Below are 14,698 nucleotides of genomic sequence, written 5' to 3' on the forward strand. Positions count from 1 at the left end.
AAATCTTCATAAATTACTCATAATTAATACTCCCTCCGGTCCTTTTTATAAGGAACAATTTGGAAAAAAAATTTGGTCCTTTTTATAAGAAACAATCATTAAAGTTTTTCTTACAATTCCATTTTTACCCTTATTAAATTGTATCCATTCCAAAGTTATGCATTAATTAGAGTGATATATTCCCTAAGGATAAATTAATACACCAAGATTAGTTTTGGAATAGATTGTAAAATTTTAGAATTTTTATTAAGAAAGATAAGGTTTCTTGGTATGTGTGTTTTTTCCAAATTGTTCCTTATAATAAGGACCGGAGGGAGTACTTTTTTTTTTATTTTAAAGAATTTTTATTATTAAGTTATTTTCTGCAAGAATCTCTTTCTAATCTTCCCACCTTACAGGCTCAAATCAAATCTACACTTTCCTCTAATAAAACAAAAAACACAAACCCAGTTACACAAATTTCTCCATCATCAAAAACATATCTCTTTGTTTTGTTCCAAACACAGTACAACGTTTCTGTGTCTTTTTTCCTGTCACTAAAAAAACAAAACTTTAGCACTTGATGGAATCTTCAATACCTTTTTTTGTGTCTTCAGTCAAATCTAGTCACATTTGATTATAAAGTTTCAATCTTTTTTCTGTTTTCATTGTTTTCTCTCTGACCCTTTAACATGGGAAGAACAAGTTTTGTGCCATTTCAAGGTGACAACACCTTTATGCCACCATTAGCACAACCACCAAATTCTTTTCATTTTGATTCCAACCTAATTCCACCATTTTCACCCATCATAGTTTCTAGTCTTCGATCTGATGATTTTGGTTTTAACGATAGTGGTACCTTAAAGGTTAGTCCAAGTATTATTCTAATCATTATCATTTTAGCTATTGTTTTCTTCATTTCTGGTTTGCTTCATCTCTTGGTTAGATTTCTATATAGACCTGAGAGTAGAAACCCTGATGAATTGGATGATGTTACTGTTCTTCAAGGTCAATTGCAACAGCTTTTTCATCTTCATGATTCTGGTGTTGACCAATCTTTCATTGATACACTTCCTGTGTTTCTTTACAAAACTATTATTGGATTGAAAGTTAACCCTTTTGATTGTGCTGTTTGTTTATGTGAATTTGAACTTGAAGATAAGCTTAGATTGTTGCCAAAATGTAGTCATGCTTTTCATATGGAGTGTATTGATACATGGCTTTTGTCTCACTCTACTTGTCCTCTTTGTAGAGCTAATTTGCTTCATGATTTCAACACTAGTAATAATCGTTCACCTTTAGTTCTTGTTCTTGAATCTGGTAGTGATAGTTCAAGGGAAATTGATCAAGAAAGAGAGGCTGAAATTGCTACAGCTAGTGTTGTTGGTAGGACTGGTTCTGTTATGTCAACAAATTCTTATCTTGGTACAGTTCACGGAGATGGTGAATTCGGAAATGATTCGGCTTTGGTTGAAAACATTCCTGATCCAAATGCTGAAGTTGGTTGTGATGGTGTGCAGAAAGTGGTTACTGTTAAGCTTGGAAAGTATAGGAATGTTGATGGTGGAGGGGAAGGAAGTAGCAGCAACAATGTGGATGATAGGAGGTGTTTTTCAATGGGATCATTTGCTTATATTTTGGATGAAACTTCATCATTGCAGGTACCAATTAGAACTCCAATGAAACAACAATTGAATAAGAAGAAGAAGAAGAAGAATGTTTTGCCTTTGATTCCAGGACATAAACAAGCAATGTCAGAATGTGACTGTGAATCTAGAAGAGATTTCAAATTTACAAGCTTTGATTCGGTTAGAACTGAGGATGCTGTTGTTAAAGGTAATACTAGTGAGCCTGCTGCTATTGATAATAGGAGTAGAAAAGAGAGTTTCTCTATATCAAAGATTTGGCTTAGAGGGAAAAAAGATAAGAGAAATGGTGATGTAGCTGATTCATCTAGAAGGGCTTTTTCATTTAGGTTTCCATTACAAAGTAATGTCGGTGAAGATTTGAAGGGTAAGAATGGTAGGTTTCATACAAGGAGTACTGTTTCTGAGATGGATTTTGGGAAATGGGAAAATGGAGTAGCAAGTGAATTTAGTGGTTATGATGAAGAAAATCAAAGCTGTTATAGTATGGATTCTTCTCAACCTAGAGCACCTTCTTTTGCTAGAAGAACTTTGCTTTGGCTCACTGGAAGACAGAATAAGGTTGTTCATTCATCATCTGCTTCTACCACCCTTTAGTTTTTCTCTCTTTTTTACTTTTGAACTATATTCCTTTTAACTTACAATTCTAGGATATATATTTTTAGTGGCAGAAAGGTGCAGAGAGGAAAAAATTATATGATTTATGGGATTTGAATACATTATTTCTGCATGAATTTTGTTGCTGTTACATTGATGAATATGAGTCCACCTCAGTGAAGGTGGAAAATTGTTTAGAGATTCTTTTGTTTACTTAGCCCGTGTTTGTGTGTATGTTTCTGCGGTGGATTAGGGTTATTACGGTAGTTTGTTCAATGGAATCTCCAATCGGGAACTTTGAAATATCACAGTGAAAACTTTTACGGCGCGAGAAAAACAGTTCCAGCGCGGTAATAAGCATACTTTTAGATTTCAGTTTTCACTTGATGCCAAAGTTTTAAACTGCGATCGCGCCACAATTCTTATTGTTATCACGTAGAGTTGCCGTCAAATACAAGTAACTATATAATTGGCTCAGTGCATGTTTAGTTGACCGTTAGTTTGACATAACTACGATATGTCATTTGGTAAACTCTACATTTTTAAAACTCTTTAACTTCAATAAAATTACAGTGTCACGGTGATTTCTCAAAATTCACGGGCAATTCAAACATGCAAGGACCGTTAGCGGGGTTTCGTCTACCTTTAAGAGTTTATTCAAACTTTTTCAATAGTATATATAATGGATTTGTTTTATTTTTCAATAGTATATATGCACTGGATTTGTAAGTTAGTACACTGAGAAACTCTGCGTCACATACACAAACATAGGAAAGTCTTGACTCTTGAGAAGAAAATGACACAAAGGAAAAGTAATTTTTTTGAGAAAGCAATGAGTAAAAATGTGTCTTTATTGAAAAGTTGTGGACTGAGCAGAGTATTAAATGCAACATGCAGGTACCTTATTATAACACTTTATAATATGGTTGAAATGAAATTTCAAATTCAAATTTGAAATGAAAATGAAATTGAAATGCCTTTTCTCGTCAATAGAAGGCTGCTATTTGGCTTTTAAGTCCCAGTATTGATGTGGAAATATTCGTTGAAATTTTCAGGCAAGAGTGTGCATGCATTAAATTGAAACAATGTTGAGAAACATGGAAAAGAAAATAGTGACTTGACTCAATATATATATATATACATTGATGGCTGTTTTTAATTAAGGTCACGAGAACAGTTGGATGCAGCTGTCTGCTGTTATTTCTGCACCTAACCTTTCACTTCAAGTTATTGAACCTGTACTTGTTTGTTGTTTCTCACGTTTGGATTTGCATCAATTTGATCAAAAGCCCTATCATAGTTCCCAACTAAACCTCCAAAGCCCGTTTTTCTTGGATTTGTAAACTTAAATGAGGTTAAGTTTAGCTGAGGAGATTAGACTATCAACGAATTAAACTAAATCAAGAAATATTCACATTTAATGTTTGACATGTCTCGAATATATATATTCTTAAGAGAAATACAACTTCTGGAAAAGAAAAACACAGAAATACAACTTGTTTATTGTACAGATATGTATCTATGGGTGGGGCAATATTGAAATACTCCTCTACTGGAAGGTTTATTTATGCAGAGCCACGAATTACTGATTCAAATAATCAAAGGTATCACAGCACCCAAATAATATGATATTGTACGTCACGATTTTTCGCCATCCATTACATTACATACGGAGATTTCCTTGAAAGAGGATAAAAAAATACTACCTCCGGTCATATTTATAGGAAGGAAAAAAAACTACTTGCAATGGTGTTTAAGAAATTTAGTTAAGTGTAGTTAATTTTCTTGATTTAATATAAATCATCAATAAATTTACTAGCTTGTATCATTTGTATCTATAAATAGCCGGCATTACGCGAGGGGTGTGTTAAGAAGTCTCACATCGGTTGAGAGATGACCTGACTAAGGCAATCCTCATATTACAATTACAAGCCGATTTTATAAGGTTTAGTTAGGCTCAATACTCAATTATAAGATGATATCATAATAATACGGATGATGGTTTGCACCTTCAATGCATAATTATAGGAACAACTTATAATTATCTATTATAAGTAAACAAATCCACTACCGATTCTCATATTTCATAACTCCTACCTCCATCACCTTCACTTCTCATGTATTTTTTGGTTTGTTAGTTGTTTGAATTTGAGATTTTACCAGCCCTATGTTGATTAAGTTTGTCCATAACACTTGAGTTGCATCAGAAACATAAGATGTGAACAAATCATACACAATTAACGTTCCTTACTTCTCATGTATTAAATATGACTATTGGGATCATACATATGTCAATCATAAACAATAAAACATAATACATGCATATACTACCGATATTTTTTTCAGAAGAATTCATTATGCCTCATTCTTCATGTCTTAAATATGAATTTTAGAATCATGTATGTCATGTGATAATGAATATATATATATATATATATATATATATATATATATATATATATATATATATATATATATATATATATATATATATATTAGAATATAAAATGCTAATAAATTTTAACCCATGTTACATTTATAATTATTTATAAAATAAATGAATTTTAAATAATCACATAGAATTTTTCATTATTTTTTGAAAAAACTTTAAATTTTATCAGTTATAACTTTTCACTTTAGACAAAAAACACTTGACATTTAGTTATTTTACACTAGAAAATTAAGGGTTATTAGGTAAAGTTTATTAAATGTTATGCACCAATTTGTTAATTTACACTCACTTAATTATAAATATATATGTAACCTAAATAAACAACCTAGGAAATAAAAAAATATAATTTGATACAATCCAAACATAATGGTGTTTATAAATAAAGTGGGTGTAAATTAGCAAAGTTAGTGCAAGTTAAAGAATATTTTTTATTAAAGTTACTAGTTTTAAATAATACATATGAATGGTTATTTGGTCCAAATTGAAAAGGTGTGGATTGCTAATTTAGACTTTCATGTTTTTATGTGGGTCTAAATTAACAAGCCATATTATATAAACCAAAAAATATATTTCCATTATTTTTCATTAATTTATCTTCACCTTTACCATTTCACTAGTTAGAGCTAGAACTACCGATTATTAGTTGTTTTGAAGTTAAAACCATCTAGCTTTTGAGTTTTAAGTTGTTTTTAATTTCTTTTTTTGTTTTATTAGTTGTTTGAATTTGATATTTTCAGAATGTCAATCAATTTTTTTTTGTAATATCAAGTAGCTTTATCTGTGTTTTAAGTTTTATTTTATATATAATTACTGATTTTAACCGCTTTGCGGCTTCCGATATTTGCCCGCTACGCTATCCAATATTTCTCATATCGATTTTTTGACAATCTGCTATTTATCGCAATCCGCTATTAGCAACACTGGTTTTCGAAAAATTTGAGACCTTGTTTTGGGATGCAAATGATATATATTGTAAACTTTAAGTTAGATGTTCATTAATCATTATAATTTATGGTTATATGAGATTAATATAATATATTATTGTCTTGGATTATATACCAATTCACTTTTTTTTTTGTTAAGCCACTCTTCATTTATTTAAATTACATATGATAATTTTTTATCACATGACTGTGCAATATGTATTCGAGAAAAGAGGAGTCACGGTCATAACAAATGATAAAGAGGAACTAATTTCAAATTGAAATAATGTGTGAATTCTCCCTTTGCAAGGAAGCTGAACAAAATACCGGGAAGCAAAAAGAGTAAAGAGTGCATCAAGAAAAGGGAAGCAAAAAGTTGATGAGGCATGAAGTGAAGAATTTACCAAAACAAATAACGGCCATATTCCATTAGATGTCACTTCCCAAATTCTGTTCAATCTTCCGATCAAATCTTTACTCAAATATAGATTTGTATGTAAGAATTGGAACAAATTGATTTAAAATGAAATTGAAATTATGATATACAATGAAACCTTGTTTGTGAACGTGGTCGTGATATGCTATGTATTCCAACTTGTATTTTCTAGTGTACGTGTTATACATTTTATATTGTCATGTATTCCAACGGTATAAACATATATATGGCAATATCATGAAATGACTTTATGAGTAATATTTTCTATTGCATAAGGCTAACGGTAATACTACACATATATAAGGAAATATCATTGAGAGCTTTTATGAGTATTATTTGTTTTTACTTCATGAATCAAGACAATGCATTCACACAAATTATTTTATAATGGTTTGATTAATTTGTCTTGATTTGATCCATTACATGATGAATCTTCATGATTCTTTACAATTTCTTCACAACATTTTGCCAAATTGTTTTTTAGTTACTTTTTAGTGTTAGTTCGTTGATAATTGGTAGATGAACTGTAGCAAAGTATGAAAAACTTGATATTAGATGTCTTGGAAGGTTGTGTACTAATTGCAAGGTTGACTCTTTAAAGGTACTAGATATATGTTTGCATGTTAGGGTCCCAATGACTCTAAAAGTTGAGGTTTGAGTATTTAAAGTAGTTAAATGTTTGCGAGGGTCTCGTTTTCCACGAATGGAAGGAATCTAAGTGTGGCAATTTGAACTTTGAAGTTCTTAGACACGGATGCCTCCTTGATTTTAAGTCTAAGGATTGATGTTCTTCTTATGTCTGACAATTTGTATTTCAACATGTGTTCATGTTTTATGGTTATTACTTATTATTAAAGTGTTTGATTTAGACGTTGTACCTTTGGAAGATAGACTAACGTTTAAACAAATGTTTAAACAAGATAGACTAAGTTGTGCCGCTTCCTTCAGTTTGTTTTTAAGATTTTGCTTGCTTATAATTCTTGTTTTTATTGAGCTCCTAATATTCTTGAATGCACTGATTGTGTATCTATTGAAGATTCGATTGTATCTTTTTTTGTTGCTTATTTCTATTTGTCAATTGAACAAAACTCAAGTGTTTATCTAAAGAATGAGTAACACACATTTTTCTTGTCCTTCCCTTCTTATTTTATGTCTTTAAGACAACATTACTTTAATTTTCCCTCAGCCGTTGAAGCCCATTATGCACCTTCTTCTTAGTACTTCGAACTGAATATTATGATCATGTGTCAAGAACTCTTCGTCTTCTGGATGGGTCTGAGATTGAATACAACCAAGAAGTAATAAAGTTGGAGCCCATCTTCAAGCTTCCACTCCGTGATCCGAATCATGACACCAAGAAAATGAGGCCTCCTCTTCATCGTGATGCCAAATTAACTTTGTACAAAGGCAAGCTTGACTGCGAAAAATAAACACTTGAAATTGCTTGCAGCCCATATCATTATAGGTTTGAGGTAGTAAACTCATTCAATGGCTTGCTATGCTTGTGTGCTCCAGACCAAAAGAACGCTGCAGTTGTTTGCAATCTCGTTACCGGTGAATTCATAAGGGTGCCTGATCGTCCCCCTTGAAAGAGACATAACAAAACTCATATACAAACATCTATACATATTGCTCTTGGTTTTCAGTCTAAAACTAATGAATATAATGTTTTAAGAACATGGATGAAAGGAGTTAAACGCGACAATAATAGTGTTGTGTATGGTAGTGGTGTGGTTGCTGAAATTCACACACTCGGAATACAAACATGGAGGAATCTTGAAGTGGATGTGGATCCCGCACTATCTCCGCATTTTGTTGATCTTACTTTTCCCACTTGTGTGAATGGGGCACTTCATTGGATTAGTAGGCGAAGGTCGATATTGTGTTTCAATTTTGAAAGTGAGAGGTTCCAATCTTTTCCTTCTCCCCGCTCAGTGTTTGAAAATAATGTTGGTATGGATGAGTATTATGAGGAGCGTATCAGTATGGAAGAATTAAGGGGGTTGCTTTATATATGTGATAAATCTTCTTTTCAAGATGTTGCAATGTGGGTTATGAATGAATATGGTAATGAAGAATCATGGACTAATGTTTACAACATTGATTTGCTGCAAAGTCCTTTGGAAGATAGACTAATGTTTAAACAAGATAGACTAAGTTGTGCAGCTTCCTTTAGTTTCTTTTTAAGCTTTTGCTTGCTTATAATTCTTGTTTTTAGTGAGCTCCTAATATTCTTGAATCCACTGATTGTGTATCTATTGAAGATTCAATTGTATATTTTTTTGTTGCTTATTTCTGTTTGTCAATTGATCAAAACTCAAGTGTTTATCTAAAGAATGAGTAATTTACACTTTTCTTGATATGTTGTGATCAAAACTCTAGTGTTTATCTAAAGAATGAGTAACACACATTTTTCTTGTCCTTCCCTTCTTATTTTATGTCTTTAAGACAACATTACTTTAATTTTCCCTCGGTCGTTGAAGCCCATTATGCACCTTCCTCTTAGTACTTCAATCATGTGTCAAGAACTTTTCGTCTTCTGGATGGGTCTGAGATTGAATACAGCCAAGAAGTAATAAAGTTGGAGCCCATCTTCAAGCTTCCACTCTGTGATCCGAATCATGACACCAAGAAAATGAGGCCTCCTCTTCATCGTGATGCCAAATTAACTTTGTACAAAGGCAAGCTTGACTACGAAAAATAAACACTTGAAATTGCTTGCAGCCCAGATCATTATAGGTTTGAGGTAGTGAACTCATTCAATGGCTTGCTATGCTTGTGTGCTCTAGAACAAAAGAACCCTGCAGTTGTTTGCAATCTCGTTACCGGTGAATTCATAAGGGTGCCTGATCGTCCCCCTTGAAAGAGACATAATAAAACTCATATACAAACATCTATACATATTGCTCTTGGTTTTCAGCCTAAAACTAATTAATATAATGTTTTAAGAACATGGATGAAAGGAGTTAAACGCGACAATAATAGTGTTGTGTATGGTGGTGGTGTGGTTGCTGAAATTCACACAATCGGAATACAAACATGGAGGAATCTTGAAGTGGATGTGGATCCTGCACTACCTCCGTATTTTGTTGATCTTACTTTTCCCACTTGTGTGAATGGGGCACTTCATTGGATTAGTAGGCGAAAGTCGATATTGTGTTTCAATTTTGAAAGTGAGAGGTTCCAATATTTTCATTCTCCCCGCTCAGTGATTGAAAATAATGTTGGTATGGATGAGTATTATGAGGAGCGTATCAGTATGGGAGAATTAAAGGGGTTGCTTTATATATGTGATAAATCTTCTTTTCAAGATGTTGCAATGTGAGTTATGAATGAATATGGTAATGAAGAATCATGGACTAATGTTTATAACATTGATTTGCTGCCAAGTCCTTTGGAAGATAGACTAATGTTTAAACAAATGTTTAAACAAGATAGACTAAGTTGTGCAGCTTCCTTCAGTTTCTTTTTAAGCTTTTGCTTGCTTATAATTCTTGTTTTTATTGAGCTCCTAATATTCTTGAATCCACTGATTGTGTATCTATTGAAGATTCAATTGTATTTTTTTTTGTTGCTTATTTCTGTTTGTCAATTGATTGCATATATTGAATTGGAATAATTCATAAATGTAGTCATTTTGCCTTGTAGACTGCGACAAATGAATTCATGTCATTGCAAATTTTCAGACTTGATGACAGTTCATAACAAAAAAGGGAATAAAGACTTGTATGTTCTTGCTTTCATAAGGATATGAAAATAAAAAGTTTAGTTCACAGAAAATAAAAATGTAATATAATGAAATCAAACACCTTATCGTCGATAAGTAACTTTGTTGGTGATCATGTATACTAGTAGTTTCTAACGACTTGGATAATTTGACCGTTTTGCTCGGTATTCAGATGTTATAGGAGTGTCCTATATGAGGAACTCAATTTTCATATGATATAGCCTATAGGAGTGTCCATTATGAGAGACCAGATTCCTTTCTATCATTGTTTTTTGTTTTTAATGGTACAAATCTAATAAATACATCGAGACTAAACATGGAAGAAATAGGAAATAAACATAAAATCTAGTGAATATTTTTTTTTAGATAGATCAAATGACAAATAATCATTGAAATTCATTCACACAATTGGAGGACCGATATTCAAACCTTGATCACGACGTCCGGACTAACAACATCGATATTTTGTCGGTTGAGTTATGACTTGTGAACTAACAACATCGACATACGTCTGGACTAACAACATTGACATTTTATCGGTTAAGCTATGCCTTGTGGACGAAACTAGTGAATTTTATATACTAAAACATCCCGACTCCCGTGAGTTCGCCTCAGTTGGTAAGGACATTGCATTATATAGGTATGTGTTGGGATTTGAGCCTCAAACTTCCCATTTATTTCCCTTAAGAGGTGGCCACTATGCTACTTGACAAAATAACTCCTTTTTTATAATTCGATTTGGTATTTAATATACTAAACATGAGTCTTATATTATTAACCGATATTATTTTGCATCCAATTCGACCAATATTATTAACCGTAAACTTGCCCTCGAACGTTACATTTTTAGCCACATAAACACCAAATAAAATTTCACATACTTCCAAACCCTTCCTCAAATCAATTAAATCAGAGGGACATCAAATAAAATACCGTCACTGAACATAACATATTCAGAGGGGCATGTACCTCTACCAAATAGGTGTGTGCGGGATAATATTTACGTGACTTTTATTTATGAGTTTAATGAAGTCAACCCATCAAGAAGTAGTATAATTCCATTGCTACAGAGTGTGAATCTTCATGCTACAAGTTTCCCCTTCTTTTTAATTTATGTTGATGTAGGATGTTGAGTCGAGGGCTCTACTATTTAGGATTTATTCCTTCGCAAAATTGATGATGAAATTGTGCTCAGTGCTTGCAAAAGAGATGAAGTTTCAATTTGTCTTTGAGCAACGTATTAACTCTGTGTCTAATTAGGGGTGTCAAAAAAATCCATTTATCCATTATTCATCCAATCCATTCACTAACGGATTCATCCAATTCATCCATAAGTAAAAAAGTTAGTTAATGGATTGGATTGGATTCATTCACCTTAATTTCAAAATCCAATAGATTATTGATAGTTATTAATTTAAAATCCAATGGATAGTCACTTTTAAAAAATAAAATAAAAGAACAAACGATTTCAAAATCAAAAATTTAAAAATAAAAAAGTTAAAATTAATTCTTAATAATTTTTTGAGATGGATCATTACCAAATTTTTAAACCAATTAATCATGATTTAGTGTTAATAATTGTTAATGATTTTGTGAATAAAATATAAATAAAATTATCGTCAAAAAGTATAAAAAATTGAAAACAAACAACAACTAAGTTTTAAATTAATAATACAATAAAAAATAAAAATAAAAATTGTGTAAAGAAAAAAAAAACTGAAAGAAAATTAGTCAAAAAAAATTAAAAAAAAAGGAAAAAAAGATTAAAAAACTCCAGTTTTTAAAATATAGTATAATTTAATATTTTAATAAAATATATTAAAATACAATGGTGGTGGCCAACACCGGAGCTCCGCCACCGTCGTCGCACCGGTGACTGGAGCTCCGCCGAACTGCCGCTGACAACCACCGCAGGCCGCCAGAAAATCTGGGTCCCGTCGCCGTGGACCGCCGGAGGTCCGGCGTTGTCCGGCAATCCACCACCACTTCTTTATTCATTATTTAATTATTTATTAAAATATTATTATTTAAATTCTGTTTTAATGGATGGATTGGATTTTTTTTCAATGAGTTTTAATGGATTCTTAATGGATTACTTTAATCCATCAATTAGCAATCCAATCTAAATTCATCTGATCCATCCATTTTGACACAATCTCGTTTCCAAATTCTTGCAACGGCTTGCTTTGTTTGTGTCACCCATATAAGGGAGTTCATAAGACTTCCTAAACCTACTACTGTAACCCCGCCAAGTTCATATAAGGGAATGCTTCCCCCTATCGACTTATTCCGGTTATCCACATCTAGTTTAAGAATCGAACCAATAGTTGCTTTTGGTTTCAAACCTAAAACTAATGAATATAAGGTTATAAAATTGTGCGTCATTAATGTTAGACGTCACATGAACCTGTGTCATTTCAGCGATTGACCCTTCAGATACACACTCTTGGAACACCTTCATGGAGAAATGTTGAAGTGGATCATCCAATTTTTATTTCAAGCCTTACGCATGCCACCAGTGTGAATGGCACACTTCATTGGATCAGGTTTGGTCGTTGGCAAATATCAATATTGTGTTTCAACTTTGAAAGTGAAAGGTTGCAATCATTCCCTTCTGCACACGTTTTTGAAAAGAATGAAATTCTTGATAAAGGTCATATAAGCATGGGAGAATTAAGGGGATTTCTTTACATATGTGATGCTTCTTCTCCACATGGTATTACAATGTGGATTATGAAAAATTATGGTATTGGAGAATCATGGACTAAGGTTTACAACATTGATACTTTTCTCAGCAATGATCTTTCTTCACATATTGGCCGGTAAAACACTTTGAAGAGGAGACCTGTCCTTGGACCAAGCGCAAACGTTTGTTATGGAATGGTGACTTGGGGTTTGGTTTAGGGATGATGTTGTAGTCAGGCCTGTTGTATTTAAATATAAGTTGTGCATTGTAAACCTTAATTTTTCACTGATAATACAAAGGAGTCGGAGATGCATTGCCCTTCCTGTCATAGACCTTATTAAACCTAGTAGAATTTTAAAGTTAAACACAACTTTAAGCCAAGAACAGTTCCCATCTGATTCTAGCCTAGTAGAATTTTGTTTGTTTTTACAGTAAATATTACACTTTAATGCTCAAGTGGTAAAGTCACGAGGGAGACAATATACTAACTAAAAAGTAACTGCTAACTGTTTTTTCTCTTACTTAATGGATATTTCAACTTCCAGAAAACTTATTCATCTATATCAAATAAGCAGCTCTACTTTGTTTATAGCTAACTGTCACTGAAGGTTGGTGATTACAATAGCCTAGACAAGTTTATCCCTATAACTCAAGATAGTGATTAAACTAGTTATCACAACACTATGTCAGAATTATGAAGCACAGTTGGAAGGCTACATTTTATTCAAAGAGAAATATAATCATTTATATGATTTTTTTTTATATACTCGAAAGATAAAACAGGCGGAAAGGAGCAACCTCATGGTAGTTCTTACTGTTTTTTGCAAAATCTTTGGATTAGTACAAGGGGATAGGAGGGGATGTTGTTATAATATTCTATGCAAATTTATTTATTAGTTATTACAGCATCAGTTCCATAGTCAACTTAGTAAATTTATCATGCTCTCATTCCTAATACTACCAACCAACCCTCTCAAGCTACTATATATTATTTTGAGGGTGAGTTTGTTACTCTTAAATTTACAATATGAATAACATAGTCTCTCCATGTATGGTGTAATTCTTATCTATATAAAATCATGATGCCATGGGATCCAATCCAACATTTCCTCAAATTTGATATTGTAAATCTTGCATTCTTGCTGCTGGTATGTGCCAAAAGTATATCTCTTCATGTTTGAGAATATAAAATGTGATCATACCTATTAATCTATTGAGTTTTCATAATCTTGAAAGTTTTCTCAATGTTTGACATGTTGAGGCCATCAACATAAAATCTCAAAGCTTATAAGTTCTGAGAAAATGTTTTGTATAGAGTATATTAAAATTAAATTTTCATAATGGCTCTTTTTCATGTGATGTCCAAAAGTGACAGTATTTAATAAACTTCTACTTTAATCATATAATATGTCAAAAATAATGCCAATAAGTTCAAATTCTGGATAAAATGAGGATAGGGAACCTTAGCTGAGACTTGTGCCACAAGAAACTGTGGATTTCTTACCAACTTTTGTCCCTACACAAACTCCAATAGTTGATGTAGCAGGTTATTGTGACCCTCATAGCAATGGCTGCATTTGCATGACCTCATACACTAAATTCTGTTAAGTGTTAATCCAAAGGTATCAAAGTATTGTTATCTTTAAGAGGATATAAATGTCTTAGGCGGAAACTCTTCTTGCCCTTTTGGAATAGATTTTGATATCGAAGGAGGTTCATCAATACAACATTGGGCCGATTTTGCCAGGTTCGTTAAAGGGTATAATGGGAACAACACAACTCTCTTACAATACCAACACTTTGACCCCTATGCCTAGTAGCCTAGAGAAGATACAATACAATGTTCCAGCTTTTCTATCTTAATATTTTGTCTGTTAAATCTGTTTCAAGAGGCTTAACATCATGGCCATATGTAGAGATTATGCCAAACAATGTTCCAGCTTTTCGAATGGCTTCTAAATTTATTAAACAACATTACAAAATCTTTGCAATTCCAATAACAAGATATGCAACCTCAAAGATTACATTAATTTCTAAATCAGCAAAACCAACTTCAAAACTCAAAACATATATTTACTAACAAGCTAACATGTATCTAACAACAAAATTGTCTGATACATGTTAACATGTATCAGACAATTTTTATACTTGATAATACACATAATATTGACACTTGACAAACCAGTTTGCATATAAGAACTAAACTCATAAACCTCGGGTGTGAAAACTTCACGCGTAGGCTGAAAAGGAAA

The 14,698-nt window shown here is 32.4% G+C and overlaps 1 protein-coding gene and 1 pseudogene across 1 annotated transcript; both read left to right on the plus strand.

Annotated features, from left to right (window-relative positions):
* Positions 1-341: 341 nt before the first annotated feature.
* Positions 342-2,421, plus strand: LOC123910300 (RING-H2 finger protein ATL13). Its single transcript, XM_045961398.1, has one exon. The coding sequence runs from the start codon at positions 672-674 to the stop codon at positions 2,220-2,222; it is 1,551 nt and encodes a 516-aa protein (XP_045817354.1). The 5' UTR covers positions 342-671; the 3' UTR covers positions 2,223-2,421.
* Positions 2,422-3,743: 1,322 nt separating this feature from the next.
* Positions 3,744-12,586, plus strand: LOC123904652 (annotated as a pseudogene).
* Positions 12,587-14,698: the final 2,112 nt, after the last annotated feature.

This window comes from Trifolium pratense, linkage group LG2 (assembly GCF_020283565.1).
Source record: "Trifolium pratense cultivar HEN17-A07 linkage group LG2, ARS_RC_1.1, whole genome shotgun sequence".
NCBI lineage: Eukaryota > Viridiplantae > Streptophyta > Magnoliopsida > Fabales > Fabaceae > Trifolium > Trifolium pratense.

Excerpts from the sequence above, each read along its gene's own strand:
- LOC123910300 (XM_045961398.1), top strand. The coding sequence starts at position 672 with ATGGGAAGAACAAGTTTTGTGCCATTTCAAGGTGACAACACCTTTATG.